Source organism: Alexandromys fortis, unplaced genomic scaffold (genome assembly GCF_014885135.2).
Source record: "Alexandromys fortis isolate MF-2015 unplaced genomic scaffold, M_Fortis_MF-2015_v1.1 scaffold_10, whole genome shotgun sequence".
Classification (NCBI taxonomy): Eukaryota; Metazoa; Chordata; class Mammalia; order Rodentia; family Cricetidae; genus Alexandromys; species Alexandromys fortis.
This window is the reverse complement of record NW_026067895.1, coordinates 18,010,428-18,034,797: the sequence shown is the minus strand read 5'-3', so window position 1 is coordinate 18,034,797 and position 24,370 is coordinate 18,010,428. Positions and strand designations below refer to the sequence as shown.

Genomic DNA, 24,370 nt, shown 5'->3' with positions numbered 1-24,370 from the left:
CCTACACCAACTTTCCACCAACAAACCCCCTCTGCACACTGGGCTAATACCCCCCAGTCCTCCCCAGTCTCCTCCCATACAGGATATGAAAATAGTTCTGCCCTCTTCTATCCTCTCCCGTTTATGGCAGGAATCAATGGCATTATAAAAGTTCATGTTCCCTTTCTTTTTTCAGATCTCTCTCAGATAGAAAAGTGGCTAGGTTCCTTTTATACTAACCCTTCTGCTTATATTAAAAGGTTGGTTATTTGTCCCAGATCTACGATCTAACTAGTAAAGCCTCTGCAGTTGGAGGTGGACATGCATTATGGCATCTGCAGAAGTAGATAAGGAAAGCCTCACAGCGAACCAAATAGTTTGGACCACTTCTGGACTGTAGAGGAATCAACTTGCAGATGGACTCTGCTATCCCTAAACTTCCCTTTTGCCATCCCATCAAATCCACATGACTATAGTCTCACTTCCAAAGAGTAAGTACAGAATATCAGTTCTTTTGATGAATAAATAATTGTGTTGTGAAGATTCCAGTTTGGTTTTTTATGTTCACATCACCTCTATCAACCCCTTGGTAACAGCATCTCCAGGTGCAGGGATGTTTCTCTCTGAACAGACAGTGGAACTTCCATGTCAGTCTATTCCAGAGACTTCTCCCCATCAGTTCAGAGGAAAGAGCAAGAAGGCCAATACTTGGTTCTCCACAGTTTCACTGACAAGAAACCTGACGACTTTTGTTCCAGTTTCTAGTTTCATTTTTTCACTGGTATGTGCCACACCACACCTCATTTTATAGCACTGTTCTCAGCTTATATATGAGAAGTCCAGTTGGTGTGAAAGTACAGAAGAGAGCAGAGCATCAAGGAAGGATCCTGAGGAGTTCTGTCTTGGTGAAAGTCCAGAGAACTGCAGCCACCTTCACAGCCACCATGGGGTAAGGATTTCCCTGCTCTGCAGGTTGAGTGAACCCAGGACACAGATATTTGCTTGTGTCCAGCTTTTATGAGTCTTCTTACAATGATTTGTTATGTATTATGGGTTCTGTTTTTAACTACTGAAAAGGGAACAAGGATGCTAATTGTACTGATGGACCAGAGAATTTATTCAATGATTATAATGTGGGCACGGGATTGAATGAGTGAAAAATTACTTGCTAGAGTTTTTAAGGCTGTCTCAGACATGTAGTTCAACCCCTGGGTGATACATTAGCATGCCTTGTAACTCTGTCAGAGACAGACTCTGTTCAGAATCTTGTCAGTAAGCCACAGCCATATTGTGATACACAGATTACTAGAAATGGGTTAAATTAAGATGTAAGAGTTGTCTAATAAGAAGTTAAAGCTAATGGGCCAAGCAGTGATTTAATTGATACAGTGTCTGTGTGGTCAGTTTGGTTCTGAGCAGTAGAGACAAACACGGGACCTCCTACAACACAATAAGTTACTATTCTATGTACTTAGAGTCCTAAAAAAGAGCAGCTGCTTAGAGTATCTTCCATCCCATCTCCTAACCCCTCACCTTCATTTCTCTTGGGATGGACCCTAGAGACACCCAGAGGATCTTTTGAGATGCTGTTTAAGGTTACTGGTTCAAGTGCTTTGGCCCATCCCTGGCTGGGTTAACCCAAGAGAGGACACATTTTTTCTGTCCCTTAGTAAGAGACAAATTGTGGAAGTTTTATTATATTTGATATGAGATATTTAAATCTTTTCCTGCAAGAAACTAAATACCCCCTGGAATTTATGCATATATGTATGTATATTCACATCCATACACATATATAAAACATAAAGAAGTACTAGGCACCGTGTAGTCTTTTTTATTTTTTTGGTTTCTGGGTGTTTTTGGTTTTGTTTTTCAAGTCAGAGTTTCTCTGTAGTTTTGGATCCTATCGTGGATCTAGCTTTTATAGACCAGGCTCATTGTAAACTCACAGAGATCTGTAAACTCTGCCTCTGAGTGCTGGGATTAAAGGCATGCACATCACTAGCTGGCTCCATGTTAAGTCTTTTTATGTAAATGTCTCTTGTTTAATGTTTGATACTGCCTTTTGAGTTGAAAATGTAAGTCAGTAGAGTTGTTTTCTTTTAAATCTAGGGCTATAGTGATCATCTCTTTCAGAGGCAACTATTTTATATTCTTGCACATAGAAGCATCTATAGAACGAGAGTATGGAGGAGGCTGAGCGCTTCGGTTGTATGATAAGAAAAATACAGAAAACACCGAGGTATAAAATTGTGGAATAAAATAAACAAGGGGGCAGAAGACACTAAGGCCTGTCAGGTGACAGTCATGGTCATAGAGCCAGTGACTAAGCTGTGCCTGGTCCAGAGTTCCCATGACTCTAGCAGGTGGCTAGGACTGTGGTTTGCAAATGAGTGCCTGCAGTGTGAAAAAGGCTAGAGATCTCCAGCTGCACAGTGGAGTCTGGATGCTGAGATCTCCATGTGCACAGGGGACGCTGGATGCTTAGATCTGCAAGTGCACAGGGGAGGCTGGATGCTGAGATCTCCAACTGCACAGCGGAGGCTGGATGCTGAGATCTCCATGTGCACAGGGGAGGCTGGATGCTGAGATCTCCAAGTGCACATGTGCAGTGGGATCCAGGTTGCTCTCATGTCCCATGTGCCCACACAAATGGCCGCTGCCTCTGTGCTGCTCAGCTTTCCTGCTGCAAGTGCTTATGCACAAGTGCATGTGCCTCCCCCTTGGATATTTGGGGGCCTCCCAGTAAAGGTAGATCTCCATAGACAGATGGCATCCAGATTTCAGAGTGTTCTTAGCTACAATGCCAATGTATTTATTTCTCATAATGTGAGGACAACATCTCTAATTCCAACTATGGGTCGCTGTAGGCAGGGAAATCAAAGAAAACAGGATTGAATCTGATGTCCCTGGACCATAATTAATGTTCCTAAGAAAAATGACCATCTCTTTTATGTGCCCAGGAACAGAAGGAATAAACATGCATTTAGTGCTTTCATAGACAGAGACAAAGAGAGTCAGAGATGAAGAAATGCTGGACTCTCTGCAAAGGCCTTGGCCAGAGGAGCAATGGCCTGCACGGGCAAGAAAGAAATGTGATTGAACACACCTTAGTCAGCTAGTGTTGTTCACGCTTAATGCTGTCCACCAGCCTTCATAGGTGGGCCTTGGCATTTGCAGCCCCTCCACAAGCACACTTGAAATGCCATGAGATATGGAGGAACATGGAGAGAACAAGGCTTAGAAGAAGTCCCTCAAAAAGTTATTTCCTTACAGTTATGACTGCTTTAAAACTTGTTTTTGCTTGTTCGTAATTTACCTTAATGTATTCTTCCACAAGGTTTTTGTTTATTTGAGATTAATATATAATTACATTTCTCCCTTTTCATCTTTAAAGCTCCTCCCATTTACCCTTCCTACTCTGCTTCAAAACCATTGCCTCCTTTTTTCATTGATTGTTAAATGTATGCATGTATATAAACATAGATATATGTATGTACCTGTCCAGCATTTATAATGTTTCCTGTTATGTGTGGTATCAGGGTTGGACATCTGGTGCTGTACAACCTGGCCTGGGAGATATCTCCTCTCCAATCCCCACTTGTTATTCATTGCTCTTTGTGTATCATTGAGACTTCACTGACTCTTCCTATCTGATCTGTATGTTTCCTGTCCATTGTTATCATCTTTGTTCAGCTCATCTTTGGTCATTCATACTAGAAAATTTTCAAAAAGTTTGGAGGTGAATTCTATCTCTGGTCTTAGGTAGAGAAATGGCATTCAAAACTAATCAAAAGATTGTAAGATTTCCAAAATGGAAGGGACATGTATCCATCGAGTACCTTACTGAGATGTACGCTTCTCTAAATCAAAAGTACCTGTCTCAGAGCAGTTGCTTCCAGATTGTAACTACTAAGAGTCTACATTTTCTAGGAAAGTGTTGTTTGCTTTTCTTTCTTCTATCTCAATTTTTCAGAACCCTGCCAGAATGCCTAATATCCACTATGATTGAGTACATACTGCCTTTGTATTTCTGGGACTGGGTTACTTCAGTCAGGAAGCTTTTTCTAGTTCCATCATTTTGTCCGCAAATTTCAAGAAGTCACTGCTTTTTAGTGCTGACTACACTACTTGTCATCACAGAATTACATCTAGTAACTGATGGAAGCAGATGCAGTGACCCACATCTAAGCACTGGGCTGAGCTCCTGGCATTCAGTAGAAGAGAGGCAGAAAAGATCATAGGAACAAGACTGGGGGAGGGGTGAAGAGCATGGTGGGAAAATCATAAAGACAGCTGACCAGAGCTAGTTGGAACTCACAGACTTTGGATTGATAGTTGTGGAACCTGCATTGTGTTGAAACAGATTCTCTGAATGTAGGGTTACAGTCGTATATCTTGATCTATTGTGGAGCTCCCTGGCAGTGGGATCAGGACCTATTTCAGGTAATGAACTGATATTTTGGAACACATTAACTATGGTGGTTTACCTTACTCAACCTTGATACAGAGGGAATGGTCTTGGTCCTGACTCAACTTGGAATGCCTTACTTTGTTGAGTCCAAAAGGAACGCCTTACCTTCTGAGGAGTGGATGGAGGGTGAACAGAAGGGGATGTTGGGGGCAGGAGGAAAGGAAGAATGGAGAACTGAGGTTGTTATGTAAGAAAAAATAGTATTTGAATATATAGCGCTCCCAAAATTCTGTTGTGCAAGCCACTGGGCCCATGGAGTTTTCCTATGGCCCCCTGTAGGTAGAAGGGCTTTACCATGCACTCAGTGTTGTGCCCCATGTCTTTCTGTAATGCCATCCTCCGTGCTATATATTCCTTTTTCTTTCATATGAATACTCATGCTAGCGCTGTAATGTATTGATTATTTTAGGTTTGTAGTTATTTCAAATCTTTGTATGCAAAATCATTTTTATTACAGGAGCATCTTGGAGATTTTCTAGCATTTTGGCCTGTCACACAAAGCTTCCTTTGTGGCAATGGTGCTGTATTCTGGTCTTGTAGTACTTAAAACTGGAGTTCATGGACCTTAGTTGGGGGTTATCAGAAAGCAGACGTCTTATAAGAACTTAACTGAAAGAAAGAAAATGAAGTTTCTACAGTGGATGTTGAACCCAGAAGTGGGGGTTATCCAGAGTCATCAGTATTTTGATCAAAACATTATCAGGATAGAGGTATAGGGGATGGGTGGGCTGGTGAGTACAGCTGGCTGATTCATGAGGTTTCTAAATGGCTGTCATGTTCTATTTGTTAACACGTAAGGGCTCCAAGCTAGAGTGTCCTTTATGGGACAGACCTAACAGGGTATGGCACCTCCTGCTGCTGTTCTTGGAATGTAACAAGCCAAAGACAGCTGATTTAAGCACAATGGCATCTCTGGCCTCTGGCAGACAACTACCAACAGGATCAAGGGCCTAATGCTGTCTGTCCATGGGAGACTTAAAGGTGCTGCTGTGGGTGCCTACAAAACCCGCATCACACAATTCTATCTCTTGCTCTCAACACTGATAGAAAAGCAGGAAACTCCTGTGGAGTTTATAACATATCCATGGATTTAGCCTCACCAATATCCCCAAAGTCTAGAAACGGGAAACACTGATATTCCCAATACACAGATGGGTACAGTGTGATCCCGAGGCATGAGTGATACACTCTAGAAATGAACTTGTCCTGCTTCATGGGGAGACAAGAAAACACACGAAGTGAAGATGCATGTTTTGAATGCAAGGATTCTTTTTAACCCTAGGAGAGGACAGCTAATTTGAGTCCCCCCACCCTATGTTGCCCAGAGAAAAAAGATCCAGAGAAAATCATATCGCTAGTGTCGCAAGACTGTCCCAAGGCAGAGAGCATGTCCATTTGTTTTGAGTCAGCCTACTTCTGACATGATACCAGCTGCTGGTGTCTGTGATGAAAAGGGAAGTACCTGCAATGATCAATACTTGGTGTTGAACCCACGAACAGTTTTTATTTAGGTCAGCTCAGGTGGCAGGCACTTGTATACTATGTCCTCAAAAACAGTGGGGAAGGGGTAATAGTTTTATCCAGTTCCACATCTCAGGGCAATGGGCCAACAAGAATGAGGATGAGCCTGTATCTCTGTGACCATATCAGTCTTGAATAAATGGATGAACTCAAAAGCTAAGATTGTAAATACTTGAACATGGGCATCCATGTGCAAGGAGACTCTGGCAGTTCTAGTAAGAGGAGCTGAGGGATCGATGTAAAAAACAGATATCAGTTTAGATGCTCACCTTACTAGACCTGGATGGAGGTGGGTGGTCCGTGGACTTCCCACAGGGCAGGGAACCCTGATTGCTCTTTGAGCTGACGAGGGAGGGGGACTTGATTGGGGGAGGGGGAGGGAAAGGGGAGGCGGCAGTGGGGAAGAGACAGAAATCTTTAATTAATTAATAAAGAAATAAATAAATTAAAAAAAGATATTCTAAATGGGTAAAATGTTAGATTTCCAGAAAATTAGCAATAATGTTTCTGATTCTGGACAGGTTGTACATGAAAAATCTTCCTGCTTCCTTTTGGCAGAGAGAATGCGGGTGCTGATCAGGTCAAGGAGAATCTCCTTCAGCTGAGCTGTCACTTCACGTGGACGCTGCTGTTTGAAGACGCTGACATACCTGATTTGGAAATGAGAATCTCAGAGCAGGTCAAGTTCCTAGACATCATGAGCACAGTGGGGATGCACAACCTCCTGGCCTATGTGAGACACCTGAAAGGCCAGCATGAGGAAGCCCTGCAGAGCCTGAGAGAAGCAGACGCCTTGATCCAGGAAGAGCCATTGGGTAAGAGAAAATTGGTGACCTGGGGCAACTGTGCCTGGGTGCATTACCACATGGGCAGCTTGGCAGAAGCCCAGCGCTACCTGGACAAGGTGGAGAATACTTGCAAGGAATTTGCAAGTCCCTTCCGCTACAGGATGGAGTGTGCCGAGATGCACTGTGAGGAAGGCTGGGCCTTGCTGAAGTGTGGAGGACAGAATTATAGACAAGCCATGGAAAGCTTTGCAAAAGCTGTGGAAACTGAGCCTGAAAACCCCGAATACAACACTGGCTATGCTGTAGCCGCCTATCGTCAAGACAATTATGACAATAATATTTCTCTGGAACCCCTGAGGAAGGCTGTCATTTTAAATCCAGCAGATCCATATATTAAAGTTTATCTTGCCCTGAAACTTCAGAACATAGGAGAAACACATGAAGCAGAAAGACACATTGAAGAAGCCCTCAGCAGCACATCCTGTCAAACCTATGTCTTTCGTTATGCAGCCAAGTATTACCGAATGAAAGGCTGCATAGACATAGCTCTCCAACTCTTACACCAGGCCTTGCAGACATCACCTTACTCTGGCTACCTGCATTTCCAAATAGGGCTCTGTTACATGTAACAAATGATCCAATTTAAGACATCCAGAAACACACCATTCAGAAGGCAGGGCAGCATTTAGTAATTGGCTCAACTGGCCATTTTTGAATTTCAGAAGACTGTGGAACTGAGGCCCATGTTTGATGTAGCTTATTTTTTCATGGCTGAAGTTCATGCAGAAATTCACCAATATGAAGAAGCTGATGCAAATTTCCAGATAGTGCTGAACATGCAGAACCTTACAGGTTACAGAAAACAAGACATTCATCTACGCTATGGCCGTTATCAGCAATATCATCAAAAATCAGAAGACAAGGCTATCACCCACTACTTAAAAGGTCTAAAAATAGAAGAAAAGTCCTATGCCCAGAGGAAACTCCTCATAGCTTTGAAGACAGTAGCTAACAAACGGATTCGGCAGAACTTTCGACTTATGGAGAGCACCAGCCTCCTTGGGTTAGTCCACAAACTGAAAGGGAACATGCCCGAGGCCCTGCTGTACTATGAGAAGGCTCTGAGGCTCACTGGGGAGATGAACCCTGAGTTCTGATTGCAGCTCACCTCTGTGAAGATAATGTACTCATCACTGAGATTCCATTCCTCCTTACTGACTGCTTTCCTCAGAACTGCATTCTTGCTGTAATCCAATTACCTAAATGCTTTGGCTCCTGCCCCCTTTTCTCACCCTTATTGTCTTGTCTAGAAGGAAGTTCTGTCCCCACTACACCTGCTCTCCTAATGGCCAGGACTGACTCCTGCTGTGCTCAGTGCTTTGAGTCCTGTCACAAACTCTATTCATTATATCTGTGCTGTAAGAAAGAAAGTCCTCATCCTCTGCCTACCAGTGTCCTGGACAAAAAATTCTTCTCCAATCAGAATTCAATATTGATCAGAAAGGCTTACTATAGGACAACCTCAGAGCAAAAGAGATGAGCGAAGGAGAGAGTTTGAAAGCAGGAGAAGTCTCACATTCCTGGACACCCATTCACAGCTAATGAAAGAGTGTGGGGACAGTAATGCAACGAAAACTTGCTGAAACCTTACAGACTGAAGATGACATAAGAAGTTTGCCCATTTTTGTCTGTGCTATTGATAGTGTGTTATGTTTGATGCTTTTCACTCCACTAAAACCCGTTCATTAAAATTCACTGGAATCACAAGCTCTTTCTGTGAAATTTGTTGACAGTACTCTAAAGGTTCATCTTTCATGGTACTCCGGAAAGCATGGGATAGCAGAACCAACTCCCAGGAGTCAAGTGGGCAAGCAGGGGAGAAAGCTGTGCACATGAGAGCAGCACGTTGGATGTGAAAATATAAAGAAGGTTATTTCATTCTACACAACATGTGTTAGTAAACGTTCCTGATGCTACGCAGGTACCTGAGCGCCGCTTTTCTCAGTAGGAAGATGATGCTTGGGATGAGCTTAGACTTCACTTGCCTGACTTTTGGGAAATTACAACTGATACTTTCTACAGATTTATTCATGTTAAGACAATAACATATTTATTAAGTTCAAGCAATGGAAAACTGTAGTGTCAACTCTCAGGATTCATAAGATGATCTCTGATAGCCCACATCAATGAAGAGGAAGAGAAACTGAGACGGGAGAAGAAAAAGGAATGGGAGAGAGAAAGATTGGGAAGCAGCAGAAAGACATGCAGTTTGATTGACAAGCTAGGATCTGGTTAATTGGCAGGCTCTTCTCTCCAGTAATCCATATCCACCTTTTCATAAGGGTAGATATATTTACAAGATATTTCAATATTGGGATATGTGGTCATGGGTTTCAGAGTGCCCCACAGCTGAAACAGAACATAGAAAAGTACTTAAAGTTAGACTAAGATGTTTTTGTCAAATAGCTTTGAGATGAAAAACCCAACAAGATAATCTAAATTTTTAGAAAGGCATCTGAGATCTTCTTAGGTGACAAGTGCATGGAGCGATGCAAGGCAGTTCGCAAGTTTTGGCCCATCATCTTTGGCATGCAGATTCTTCTGCCAGGTTAGATCCACCATCTGTTGTGGCTCTCCTGAGCCCCCAAGTCAGAATATGGTGTAGGAGGTCCTTCTGTCTATGTGTTGCTTTCATTGGTTAATAAAGGAACTGCTTTGGGCCTATAGCAGAGCCATAGGAGAACAGAGCTAAGTGGGGAAAACTTAATGGAATGCTGGGAAGAAGAGGCAGAAAGAAAAGCCATGGATTCTTCACCTGAGACAGATGCCAGTTAGAATCTTGCTGGTAAACCACAGCCACATGGCGATACACAGATTAATGGAGATGGGTTAAATTAAGATGTAAGAGTTAGCCAATAATAAGTTAGAGCTAATGGGCCAAGCAGTGTTTTAATGAACATGGTTTCTGTGTGATTATTTCTGTTCTGGGCAGCCGGGACAAACAAGCAGCCATCTAGTTACAAGAATATAACTTGATATCTCCTGAACTGATTCAGGAAGATTTTTATGAAAGCACAGTTGGGGCTCAGGGACAACAGATAGTCTGGGGTTTGAATTCTTGGAGATCATCTTCTTTAGCAAGTTAATTTGCCTGGTGGTTACCCTGAGTTTGGGGGCTTTGTATTTTGGTGTCCTGGCCAGTGAATGATAGGCAATTCACTTGGCACCACATTGCCTCTAGCAACTGGACAAATTTACTCTTATTTTTAATAATCTTTCCCTCTGAGGTGACTAAGTCCCTCTGTTTATATATCTGTCTATGGACATGAACCATGGCAAAAGCATATTGGCTGTCTGTGTCAATGTTCACTGTTTTCCTTTCGACCGTTTTTTTTTTTTTTTCTTGTTTTTTGAAACAGAGTTTCTCTGTAGCTTTGGAGCCTGTCCTGAAACTAGCTCTTATAAACCAGGCTGGCCTGGTAATCACAGAGATCTACCTGCCTCTGCCTCCCAAGTACTGGGATTAAAGGCTTGTACCACCACTGCCTGGCCCTTTAGTCCATCTTAAAGCCTATTTCAGGAAAATTATGTCATTTCTCGGAAACTTACTGCCCTTGACCAATCATGCCTCCACATGCCTGGTTACATCTTGAATGAAATTGCTTCCAGTTATGTAGAAATCTGCATTTCAGGTCGTTAGGGGGTATGTGTCAGGTCAGGTTGCCTACCTTGGATGACATTCAGCATCCCAGGCAGTCATGTTTGGACTCCTCAAGTTTATTGACAGGCATTAATGACCAAGGATTAATCAAAAGTCAGTCTGTGCTTATGTAAAAGAAAGGCCTCAATACTGAGTCAGATGACATTAGACACCACTGGCTGGAGGTATCGCTCAGCTGGGCTTCCATAGCATGGAAATGTGACCATTAGTGCCCATCCCAAAGAGAGCTTGTCAGTTTCTTTTTACAAGAATGGCAGTGGCTATGATGGTTCTTAAACAAGAGGGCTGTCTTAGGGTTTCCCATGCTGCAATGAAACACCATGATCAAAAGCACGTTGGGGAGGAAAGAGTTTATTTGGCTTACACTTCAGCATTGCTGTTTACCCTTGAAAGAAGTTAGGACAAGAACTCAAATAGGACAGGTTCCCAGAGAGGGAGCTGATGTAGAAGCCATGGAGGCAGTTACTTATTGACTTGCTTCCCATGGCTTGCTCAACCCAACTGCTTATAAAACCTAGGACCAGCATCCCAGGGATGGCAGCACTCACAATGTGCTGGGCCCTCCTCCACTGATCACTAAATGAGAAAAATGACTTACAGCTGAATCTCAAGGAGACCTTTCCTTAGCTGATTCCCCTTGTTGACTCCAGCTTGTATCAAGTTGACACACAAAACCAGTCAGTACAATTGACCCCTTGCCAACTTCTGTTAAGCCACAACACTTCCTTTCTTATTCATCCTCAAGATATTAAACACTTTAAAAGTTCCACAAATTCCAACACATTAAAATATCAGTTCTTTTAAAATAGCCAATTTCTTTGCAAATACAGTTTTTTAAAAGCCAAGTCTCTCAACTGTGGGCTCCAGTAAAATCCTTTTTACATAAAGAGGGAAATATCAGGGCACAGGCACAATCAAGTCAAAGCAAAATAAAATTCCAACCATCCAATTATCTGGGATCCATTCACAATTTTCTGGACTCCTGCAAAGGGCTTAGGTCACTTTTCTCCCTCTGCCCTCTGCAGCACACACAGCTTGCCTTCTAGGCTCTGGCTGGCTCCCCTCCCCAGCTGCTGCTCTTCTTGGTGGCCATCCTGTGGTACTGGAATCTTCAAAGTGATGGGGTCCTTTTCTGCAACTGGGTTCTACTTTCACAAACAGCCTCTCATGCTATTTTCAAAGTTGCAAGCTTCAACTTCTTTGCATGACCCCTTCTGTCTTGAGCCGTCAACTGCCACTGAAGTTGCATCTTCACCAAATGGCCTTTCTTGGCCTCTCATAGTACCAAACCTCAGCTGCTCTCTATGACCTCTTCATGCCTTCAAAACTTGTGTATAAAGACTGTATCATTTCTCAAATTTCCCATTCTTGACTGTGTTATCAAATCACATCTTTAAGGAAATAAAAATGAAGAACAAAATTCATCACCACTGTGGCCACAGAAATATATGTACCAGGTATGTAATATAGCTCTTGCAGAAATGCATCCATTGTAGAAACAAGAAGGTTGTTAAATTTTGAATGGTGATGTTGCCTGCAATTATCTTGGGGTTGGTTTATAATATTCAAATTTATTTATTTATTTACCAATCAATTTAATATTTAGCTAGCAAATTAACTTTTCTCCATTATAATTTTTAGAAAATTGTTGTAGGTATAATAATTCTTGGCTCTGTTATTGACCATTTTCTCAGGGCTATAATATGAAAAACAAAGCTAAGTCCCAATACCAAATAACAAAGGACTTTTCGTGATAGTGAGACACGTCTGCTCCTAGCAGCGCTGATTTACTGCAAAGAAGATGATGGGCATAGAAAACCTCTGCATGGTGTTTTCTTTCATTTGTGGTAAAGTTAGCCACTGGGCAAAGAGACTGCCCTTGCCTCAACTGCTGAAGGTATGCTGTCTCAACTGGAATTGTTGTCCTCTCAACAAAGACACTCAAAAAGGCAACTACTGAAATTTTCCAAGACAAGGCAGGGCAGTCTTTTAAATTTTCTCCTTCACAGAAAAGTCTACCAGATATGGTAGGCCTGTTGGCCAAAGATGGATGCTCCAACATTACTTGGATGTCAGCTGTTTCTGTCATTACTCAGAGTTTTGGAAGATGCTTGCTGTGCACTTCCTATATACTCAGGTAATAGTACATCCTTCTCAGTTCTTTGATGGTGTTGAATACAGATGGTTATAGTTAGTTTGTCTTAGCCATGATTGAAAGTAATTTAGGTACAAAGCTTTGGGTTTATCAAGAGAGGATAGGTAATATTTTCTCTGAATTTGCCAAAAACAAATGGACTAGACATTGTGAATGTAATTCTTACTTGATAATTGCTTTTATTGTACCAAGTTTCACTTGTTAAAGTTAATACCTTTCCTTTCTATTTAGACAATACCTGATAATTTTTCTTATTGTACATAGTTTTACTATATTACAGTTAAAACTCTTTTTATTTAGAAAAAATGAGGGGTCTGTTTGGAGAAATCAGTTTGTATTGATTGTCCCAAGACCATGAGTAGAGTCTGACCTTGGTTCTGAGAGTAGAGTCCACATTCAACTGGCTGAGATGGACCAAAAAGTCACCAGCTGGAAGCAGACGGAACAGGTCATGCAGGAAGAGGGGTAAAATCCATGATTCATGGGCAAATGATATGGGAATACCCTCTGTATGTGGTGAATATGTTTTATTACCATTGGTTAATAAAGAAGTTGCTTTGGTCTATGACAGGGCAGATTATAAGCAGGCTAGAATATATACATGCACCTACAGAATTCATAAGGAAAGCCAGACAGCAAACCAAGTTGCATGGACCACTTCTGGACTGCATGGGAACCGACCTGCAGATGGAGTCTGCTATCTCTAAACTTTCCTTTTGCCATCCCATCAAATCCACACGACTATGGGCTCACTGCCAAGAACAATGTGCAGAACTTCAGTTCTTTTGACTGAGAAACAATTGTATTGGGAAGATGCCAGTCTGGTCCTTTATGTTCACACTGCCTCCATCAACCCCTTTGTAACAGCATCTCCTGGTGCCGTGAATGTCTCTCTCTGGACAGACAGTGTAACTGACATGTCTGTCAATTCCAGAGCCTTCTCCCCATCAGTTCAGAGGAGAGAGCAAGAAGGAAAATTCCTGGTTGTCCACAGTTTCACTGAGGAGAACCTGAAGGTTTTAGTTTCACTTTCCAGTTTCAATTTCCTACTGGTGTATGCCACACCTCACTTCCCTTTATAGAGCTGTTTCCCAGCTTATATCTGAGAGTCCAGTGGGGGTGAAAGTCCACAACAGAGCAGAGCATCAAGGAGGGATCCTGACGAGTCCTGTTCTGGTGAAAGTCCAGAAAACTTCAGTGACCTTCACAGCAACCATGGGGTAAGGATTTTCCTGCTCTGCAGTTTGAGTGAACCCAGGACACAGACATTTGCTTGTGGCCAGTTCTGACTGAGTCTGTTTACATTCTTTTGTTCTCTCTTGTGGCTTCTCTTTCTACTACTCAGAAAGGAATAAGGATGCTAATTGTACTGAGGGTTCAGGAAATTTTTTTAATGATTGTAATATTTCCATGGGGCTGGATGGGTGAACAGATGGTTGCTTCAGTTTGTAAGGCTGTCTCACACACGTAGTTCAAAATCCCTGGGTGATACATTAGCATGCTCATCCCATACAGAGAGATGGTTACCAATGAGAGCTTCAGGAATGGAAGAAGGTACCACTCTATGTAATTAGAGTCCTAAACGAGAGCAGCTGCTGAGAGTGTTCTCCTTGCCATATCCTGACTCCACACATTCACTCCCCTTGAAATGTAGCCAACAGACCCCCAGAGGATCTTTTGAGATGCTGCTCAAGGTTACTGGTCCAGTGCTTTCTGCCAATCCTGGCTAGGTTAAACTAAGAGAGAACACATTTCTTTCTCTCCCACAGTAAGAGACAAAAATGTGGAAATTCTAATACATTTAATGAGAGATATTTAAATATTTCCCTGCAAGATACTAAATATGCCCAGGAAGATATGCATGTATGTGTGTATAAAAACATATACATATGTATATTCATTTATATATATATAATAAAGAAATGCTGGGCACCTGAAGTCTTTTTGTTTTCTGTTTGTTTTTGGTTTTTGAGACAGGGTTTCTCTGTAGTTTTAGAGACTGTCCTGGAACTGGCTGTTGTTGACCAAGCTCATCGTGAACTCATAGAGATCCCCCTACCTGTGCCTCCCAAAGTCTGGGATTAAAGGAGTGAGATACAAGCACTGGGCTCCAGCTATGTGTGAAGTCTTTTTATGTAAATGTCTCTGACTTTTATGTTTGAAGTTGCCTTCTGGGTCTAAAGTGTCAGTCAGTAGAGTGTTTTCTCTTGAATCTAAGGCTACAGATTCTCTCTTTCACAGGCAACTATTGTATGCTCTTGCACATAGAACCATCTATAGTATGCGAGAATGAAGGAGGCTGAGAGCTTCTGTTGTATGATGAGAGAGATTACAAAAACCACAGAGGTATAAAATTGTGAAATGAAATAAACAAGAGGGCAGGAGACACTAAGGGCTGTCAGGTGACAGTCATGGTCATAGGTCAATGATTAAGCTGTCCCTGGGTCCAGAGTTTCCATGACTCTAGCAGGTGGCTAGGACTAGTTTGCAAATGAGTGCCTGCAGTGTGAGAAAGGCTGGAGATCTCCAAGTGCACAGGGGAGGCTGGATGCTGAGATCTCCAAGTGCACGTGCTCAGTGGGATGCAGGTTGCTCTCTGTCCCAGTTGCCCACAAAAGTTGCAGCTGCCTCTGTGCTGCTCAGTTTTCCTGCTGCAAGTGCTTATGCACAAGTGCATGTGCCTCCCCCTTGGGGCACAGCTCCCCACAAGGATCCTTGTGAGCCTCCCAGTTAAGGCAGGTCTCTATGGACAGATTGTGTTCAGTTTTCAGAGTGTTCTTAGCTACCATGCTAATGTCTTTATTTCCCCTAATGTATGGAAATTTTAACTGTCTCTAATTTTAACTGTGGGTTGCTGTAGGCAGGTAAACCAAAGAAAAGCAGGATTGAATCTGATGTCCCTAGACCATGATTAATGTTCCTGTAGCAAAATGCCCATGGTTTCTAAGTGCCTGGAAAAAGGAGAAAACATGCATTTAGTGTTTTCAGAGACAAAGACAGAGAGCCTCAGAGAAGAAGAAATGCTGGGCTCTCTGCAAAGGCCATGGCCAGCAGAGTAATGGTCAGCACGAGGCCAGAAGGAAATGTGCTTGAACACACCTTAGTCAGCCAGTGTTGTTCACACCTCTAGATGTTCGGTGCAGGGGGATCATTCAAAGGTGGGGACAGACCACCAAAGTCTAATAAACTAGAAGCAACTTTATCCCAAAAACAAGAATCCTGTAAAAAATAAAATAAAAAATCTCTATGGAGCACAAAACGCTTATCAGCTAGCTGAGACAACAGCCAGAGATGGATTTTGTTAGGCTGTGGTAAAAGGTCAGTTTCTGAACCCACCTTTTATAGTAGGGACACTGAGCATTAGATATGAACAAAGGAATTTTTAACATCTCAAGGTAAAACTCAGATACAGATTGCCTTATTTTACAATCTTCATTAACAGAGTTTTTTACTTAAACCAGTGTTTGTCATTAATCTTTTGTCTTCCTTGGTACTTCCAGGTGGTGTTTACTGAAGCCCTATGGTCTCCCCTTTGATCTTGCCAGTTTCAAATAGCAGGGATAAGGCATAACCCAGAGGTCATATATCTATTTCCTAAAAGTTGACTCAGCTCATATCTGTAGGCTAGCTCTTAGTTTGCAGAGAGATGCTTTGGCCTTGTAAATAGAGCAATGTGTTGTAAAGCGAAATAGCCCCTTGTTAATGGTTCATCCTCAAGCTACAAAGAGAGCTGCTGACAGTCTGTTCTCATTTTCCTAGATGTACAACTTTATATTTTTTTATTTCTACATTCCTGTTTCTGGAATCTACATTTTTATATTCATAGTCTTGGACTCTTCACTAGAGTCTGACCCTGAGCAGTTTGTTGTGAGTTTATTTAAGCCCAGCTGAATATTAAAAAAAAAAAAAAACCTTCTTTGGTGTAATACAATGCCCTGTCCACAAACAGGCATAATTTTATTGGACCTCAACTCCAAGTACTCCTTTTAAGAAGAAGGGTTGTGGAGATAGGTTTTATGTATTGCCTTAAGGACCCAGGGAAGGATCTTATGTGGTGTCAGTCATACAGACAGTGTAGAGGACATTTGGGGCATTAGACAACTCCCTTCTTGATTTGGGAGCTTGGGGAGACTTTGGCCATACAGATAAATCAAAGGTCACCTAGCTATTGGCCACCTCTGGTCCTGCTGTGGGAGCATTGTATGTTCTGGCTCTACAGAGAGCACAATCACCAGGCTATTAATGATCTCTATGTCCAGGCTTCTGGGTGGAGAAACAAGCTATACATTTCGCCTATTGAAGAAACAATCCTATGTGTCTATCATTGCTGGTTTCCTTTGTGCTCATCTGTGGGGGCAAGGACTTTGTGCTGCTGAACAGATAAATACAGAACAAGGAGAGAGAAACAGAGTGACAGAGTTACAGAGAGAGAGAGAGAGAGAGAGACAGAGAGACAGAGAGACAGAGAGACAAGGATACAACAAAAAATTCTTATGCTTTTATCTCTTTCTATCTTTGCTTATCAAATATTATAGTTAAAGACCTGAGTATAGGAACAATGACCAACCATTCCCAGAGACACTTTTCAAATATATAAATAATTATGTCCAAGATCAATTGAACTCTGCCAAGGGCTCATGATAAGAAACAGAAATAGAAATATTTTGTTATGAAACAGTGCTCTGAAAATTAGAATGGATGAGTGAGATGAGGGAGAAGCCCAAAGAGCACTGGGCCATGAAGCTCATAACCCTTTATATGGCATGAACTAAGAGCCATGGCTCCTCTGCTGGTTGGTATATCAAGGACATTTTGAGCATCCTCTCTCAATTACATGAAGCCTCGGGAAGAAAGGGCTGTCAGTGTTTCTACTCAATAGTCTTTTCTTTTTTCATAATCACTGATGCCGCTGTCTCTGGGGATCAATCTCATGTAACTCTCTGTAAGATCTGAAATACCACGTGACAGGAGAAGGAAGCATCACAGTAGTTTCCCTTGGAGACTTAGACTGGTGCTGGAGAGATGGCTCAGTGGGTAAAGGGCTTGCCAAGCAAACGTGAGAATGGCAGTCTCAGTGCTATTACTGAGAGCAGAGCTGCAGACCACTGTTTTTCCTTCTCAGAAAACAAGCAGGTGAAGCCCAGCGCCTAATGCTGTCCACCAGCCTTCATAGGTGGGCCTTGGCATTTGCAGCCCCTCCACAAACACAATTGAAATGCCATGGGAAAAGGAGGAGCATGGGGAGAACAAGGCTTAGAAGAACGCTAAAAGAAAGTTAATTCCTGATCGTTACGACTGTTTTAAAAATATGTTTTTACTTTTCCTTAAATTACTTTAATGGATTCTTCCACATGATTTTTGTTTATTTTTGAGGTTAGAACCCAATGACATTTCTCCCTTCCTTTCCCGTTGTCTTTCAAGCCCCTCACATTTACACTCCATGCTCTCCTCCAAATTCATTGCCTCTTTAGTTCATTCATTGTTTTTGTATGCGTGTATATAAACATATATGTGTGTGTGTGTGTCCCTGTACAGCATTTATAGTGTTCCTTGTTATGTATAATATCAGGGTTGGACCTCTGGTGCTGTAGAGCATAGCCTGGGAGATATCTCCTCTCCAATCCCCACTGTACTGCTTGTTCATTGTTCTTTATGTATCATTGAGGCTTCACTGACTTTTCCTGTCTGATCTATATTTTTCCTGTCCATTGTTATCATCTTTGTTCAGCTCATTTTTGGTCATTCAAGCTAATGAAATTTTCAAAAATTTTAGAGGTGAATTCTGTCTCTGGTCTTATATAGAGAAATGACATTCAAAACTAATAAAAGACTGTCAGATTCCCAAAATGGGAGGGGCATCTATCCATCAAGTCCCTTACTGAGATGTGTGTGTCTCTAAACCAAAAGCCCCTGTCTCAGAGTAGTTGCTCCCAGATTGTCACTTCTAACCCTCTACTTTTGCTGGGGTAGTATTGCTTTTATTTTCCTTTTTCTATCTCCCTTTTTCATAACCCTGCCAAAATGCCATGAGAAAAGGTTAAAATCTATATTTCTGAAAGTATCTCTAACCTTCAGAGAGACTGAACTTTTGCCAGACTTGAAACCAAGTTAAAAGGGCCTGAGCACATACAGTTTTTTACACAGTCACACAGATAACAGGGACAGACAGCTCTAACACACACACCAGACAGACCACAGACCACAAACTATAGGAAGGTGGAAACACAGGGAGAAAACTGAGGAATACACCCTGGAGCTCTGTACCCACCCCTGGGCTCTAGACTAATGCCATGATTTAAACCATTCTTGCAACATTTTCTCGTGGGGGATTGTTTCATCCTAAATTAACTATCATAGTATATCCTTCCTACTCTATTTTTGCATTCAGTTGTATGAGAGACTTTAAAATCTTCCCAAAAGAACCACTTTCTTCAAATCAACAACTTAGAGATGCTAAATCAAGAAGTCAAAAAATCATTTGACTATACTAATGTCCAAACTGTGTCCCTGTCCAAATCAGCCTCAAGAATACCACTTATCTATGGATAAAGTTAGAGGAAGATGGTTAAAGTTAGCTGAGAATGCAAGGGTGGGCTCTTCTGCTACAGGACCAGGAGGTTTTCCTACAAGAAGAAGAAGAAAACAAAAGAATTCTCAGAGTTCGTTGCATAGACAAAAAGAACACATGAGGATCTAGCAGGAATGTGGTCCTCTGCATGTTAGGAACAAACACCTACCAGGTGAGGTGCCATATAGGCAGGTTATTTGATGTCATCACGATTAGTGTACTAATCTTTGAAAGGGGAAGGCCTGTTCAGATTCCCTCTCCACTATTGCTAGGACTCGTAGCTGGAATCATCCTTGAAGATTCCTGACAATTTCTCCAGCATCAGGATTCTCCCCAACCCCATATTGGCCCCCTCTACCAAAGTATCTTTTATATTGCTCTCCCCTTCTGTCCTAACCCTGACTCGATCCTGGTGCAGTTTACCCAGAAGCTTTTAATTAATTTTAATTAATTTCCCTTCCTGGGACCCTGATGTGTTAGAGTTCCCATTTTGACCTAGCTTCTCTGGGTTTGAAAATTGCAGCCTAATTATTCTTTTTTTTTTTTACATATAATATGGACTATGAGTGAGTACAGACTATAATTGTCTTTCTGGGTCTGGGTTGCTTCAGTCAGGATGCTTTTTCTAGTTCCATCCTTTTGCCTGCAAATTTCGTGATGTCATTGCTTTTTAGTGTTGGGCAATTAGTGACTACCCTACTTGTCATCACAAAACTACATCTAGTAATTAATGGAAGCAGATGCAGTGACCCACATCCAAGCACTATGCTGAACTCCTGGCATTCAGTTGAAGAGAGGGAGGAGGGGTCATATGAACAAGACTGGGAGGTGAAGAGCATGGTAGGAAAAAACCACAGAGACAGCTGACCCGAGCAAGTTGGAGCTCACAGACAGAGTAAGGACTGATAGTTGGGGAACCTGCATTGTGTTGAAATAGATTCTCTGAGTGTGGGGTGACAGTCATGTATCTTGATCTATTGTGGGGCTCCCTGGCAATGGGATCAGACCTATTCCTGGTGCATGAACTGACTTTTTGGAGCCCATTCCCTGTGGTGGACTACCTTATTCAACCTTGATACAGAAGGAATGGTCTTGGTCCTTTCTCAACTTGGTATGCCATACTTTGTTGAGTCCCCAAGGAAGGCCTTAACCTGTCTGAGGAGTGGATGGATATAGGAGGAAGGGGATATAGGGAGCAGGATGAAAGTAGGGAGGGGGGACTGAGATTGGTATGTAAAAAAATTGTTTTTTAAAAATATAAATCCCCCAAGTTCTGTTGGCAAGCCACTATGCTCAGTAGTTTTCCTACGGCCGCCTGTATGCAGAGGGCTCAACCATGCAATCAGTATTCTGTCTCAGGTGTTTCTAAAATGCCATCCCCGGTGCTGTATATGCCTTTTTCTCTTATAGGGATACTCATGTTGGTTCCATAATGTCTTGATTATTTTAGCTTTATAGTAATTTCAGTTCTTTGTTTTCAAAATCATTTTTATTATAGGAGCATCTTGGATATTTTCTAGCATTTTGGCCTGTCCTGCAAAGCTTTTTTTTTTTTTTTTTTTTTTTTGAAGTGATGGTTCTGTATTCTGGTCTCGTATTATTTAAAACTGGTGTTCATGGACCTTAGCTGGGATTTTCAGAAAGCAGGCTTCAGACTTAACTGAAAGAATGAAGACAAAGTTCCTACAGTAGACGTTGAACCCAGAAGTGGGGGGCTATCCAGAGTCATCAGGATTTTGATCATAACATTTTCAGAATAGAAGCATAGGGGATGGGTGGGCTAGTGAGTCCAGCTGGCTGACTCATGAGGTTTCTAAATGGCTGTAATATTCTATTTGTCAACACGTAAGGACTCCAAGCTACAGTGTCCTTTATGGGACAGACCTAACAGGGTATGGCACCTCCTGCTGCTATTCTTGGCATCTGATCAGATCAAAGCCAAAGACAGCTGATTTAAGCACAATGGCATCTCTGGCCTCTGGCAGACAACTACCAACAAGACCAAGGGCCTATTGCCATCTAGCCATGGAAGACTCAAAGCTGCTGCTGTGGGTGCCTACAAAACCTGAGTCACACAATTCTATCTCTTGCTCTCAACACTGATAGAAAAGCAGGGAACTCCTGTGGAGTTTATAACATAGCCATGTGTTTAGCTTCACTAATCTCCACAAGACCAGAAATTAGGAACACTGATATCATTCCCATTACACAGTTGGGTACAGTATGATATTGAGGTATTAGTGATACATTCTAGGGAAGTGATTATCCTGCTCCATAGCAAAACAAGAGAGAGCATGAGTGTAGAAGCATGTTTAGAATACAGGGATTCTTTGTAACCATAGGAGAGGACATCTTAGGCGCTACTCAGTAGAAGGTGGGGCTTTTTGCCCCATCCAAGTAGGAAGAGTAGGCGACATCCCACCATCCAGCTAGCGAATACCCAAAATAACCATAGAGAAATTGTATTAATTAAATTGCTGCCTGGCCAATTACATCTAGCCTCTTCTTGGCCAACTCTCACATCTTAATTAACCCATTTCTACTAAATCAGTGTATCACCATGTGACTGTGGCTTATCAACAAGATTCTAACCTACGTCTGTCTCAGGCTGGAGATTTATGGCGTCTGCCAGACTCTGTTCTTCTTCCCAACATTCTGTTCTCTCTTCCACGCCTATATGACATCTGCTCTATCAACTAGGCCAAGACAGTTTCTTTAATTACCAATGAAAGCAACACAAATACAGAAGGACCACCTATACCATGGTTGAGTCACTCCCCCACCCCCCATCTATGTTGCCCAAAGAAAAAAGATCCAGAGAAAATCATATCGCTAGTGTCACAAGGTTGTCACAAGGCAGGGGGCATGACCATTTGTTCTGTGTCAGCCTACTTCTGACAGGACACCAACTATTTGAGTCTGGGATGAAAAAGGAAGGACCTGCAATGACCAATACTTGGTCTTGAACCCGTGGACAGTTCCTATTTAGGTCAATTCAGATGGCAAGCACATGTACAAAGTGGGAAAGGTGTAATAGTTTTATTGAGTTCCACATCTCAGGGCAGGAGCCTGACAAGAATGCGGGTGGTCCTGTATCTCTGTGACCATGTCCAGTCTTGAATAAATGGATGAACTCAAAAGCTAAGATGGTAAGTACATGTACATGGACATTCATGGTCAAGGAGACTCTGACAATTGTAGTAAGTGGAGCTGCGAGATTGATGTAAAAAGAGATATCAAGAAATTCTAAATGAGCAAAGTGTTAGATTTCTAGGAAATGAGGAAGAATGTTGTAAAATGTGCTTGGATGATGTCAGATTCTGCCCATGTCTCACATAACAAATCTTCTTGCTTCCTTCTCACAGAGAGAATGTGGGTGCTGATCAGGTCAAGGAGAGTCTGCTTCAGCTGAGCTGTCACTTCACATGGAACTTGCTGTTTGAAGACGCTGACATTCCTGATTTGGAAATGAGAATCTCAGAGCAGGTAACGTTTCTAGACATCAAGAGGCCAGTGGGGATGCACAACCTCCTGGCCTACGTGAGACACTAGAAAGGCCAGCATGAGGGAGCCCTGCAGAGCCTGAGAGAAGCAGAAGCCTTGATCCAGGAAGAGCCATTGGGCAGGAGAAGTGTGGTGACCTGGGGCAACTGTGCCTGGGTGCATTACCACATGGGCAGCTTGGCAAAAGCCCAGAGCTACCTGGACAAGGTGGAGAATACTTGCAAGGAATTTGCAAGTCCCTTCCGCTACAGGATGGAGTGTGCCGAGATGGACTCTGAGGAAGGCTGGGCCTTGCTGAAGTGTGGAGGACGGAATTATAGACGAGCCCTGGCCTGCTTTGCAAAAGCTCTGGAAGCTGAGCCTGAAAACACTGACTACAACACTGGCTATGCTGTAGCCGCCTATCGTCAAGACGTTGATGACAATAATATTTCTCTGGAACCCCTGAGGAAGGCTGTCAGGTTAAATCCAGCAGATCCATATATTAAAGTTTATCTTGCCCTGAAACTTCAGGACATAGGAGAAACACATGAAGCAGAAAGACACATTGAAGAAGCCCTCAGCAGCACATCCTGTCAAACCTATGTCTTTCGTTATGCAGCCAAGTATTACCGAAGGAAAGGCTGCATAGACAAAGCTCTCCAACTCCTACACCAGGCCTTGCAGACATCACCTAACTCTGGCTACCTGCATTTCCAAATAGGGCTCTGCTACAGGGAACAAATGATCCAAATGAAGACATCCAGAAACACACCATCCAGAAGGCAGGGCAGCACGCAGAAAATGGCCCAACTGGCCATTTGTGAATTTCAGAAGACTGTGGAACTGAGGCCCACGTTTGATGTAGCTTACGTTTGCATGGCTGAAGTGCAGGCAGAAATTCACCAATATGAAGAAGCTGAGGCAAATTTCCAGATAGTGCTGAACATGCAGAACCTTACAGGTCACAGAAAACAAGACATTCATCTACGCTACGGCCGTTATCAGCAATATCATCAAAAATCAGAAGACAAGGCGATCACCCACTACTTAAAAGGTCTAAAAATAGAAGAAAAGTCTTATGCCCAGAGGAAACTACTCAATGCTTTGGAGAAAGTGACTGATAGACGGGTTCAGCAGAATATTCGACCCGTGGAGAGCACCAGCCTCCTTGGGTTAGTCCACAAACTGAAAGGGAACATGCCCGAGGCCCTGCTGTACTATGAGAAGGCTCTGAGGCTCACTGGGGAGATGAACCCTGAGTTCTGAATGCAGCTCACCTCTGTGAAGATAATGTACTCATCACTGAGATTCCATTCCTCCTCACTGACTGCTTTCCCCAGAACTGCAATCTTGCTGCAATCCAAATACCTAAATGCATTGGCTCCTGCCCCCTTTTCTCACCCTCATTGTCCTGTCTAGAAGGAAGTTCTGTCCCCACTACACCTGCTCACCTAATGGCCAGGACTGACTCCTGCTGTGCTCAGTGCTTTGAGTCCTGTCACAAACTCTATTCATTATATCTGTGCTGTAAGAAAGAAAGTCCTCATCCTCTGCCTACCAGTGTCCTGGACAAAAAATTCTTCTCCAATCAAAATTCAATATTGATCGTCAGGAGCTCTTACTATAGTATAACCTCAGAGCAAAAGATTTGAGCAAAGGAGAGAGTTTGAAAGGAGGA

The 24,370-nt window shown here is 42.5% G+C and overlaps 3 protein-coding genes across 3 annotated transcripts in view; all 3 read left to right on the top strand.

Annotated features, from left to right (window-relative positions):
* LOC126511154 (interferon-induced protein with tetratricopeptide repeats 1-like) overlaps positions 1-24,370 on the top strand; it is a 97,521-nt gene that overhangs the window by 58,942 nt on the left and 14,209 nt on the right. The gene's annotated exons all lie outside the window — the stretch shown is intronic.
* Positions 1-24,370, top strand: part of LOC126511155 (interferon-induced protein with tetratricopeptide repeats 1-like) — an 83,515-nt gene that overhangs the window by 58,965 nt on the left and 180 nt on the right. The gene's annotated exons all lie outside the window — the stretch shown is intronic.
* On the top strand, positions 13,677-24,367 carry LOC126511167 (interferon-induced protein with tetratricopeptide repeats 1-like). The gene is given in 2 exon segments (XM_050158171.1): positions 13,677-13,858; positions 22,572-24,367. Coding segments are annotated over 2 exon segments (1,551 nt in total). The 5' UTR covers positions 13,677-13,694; the 3' UTR covers positions 23,959-24,367.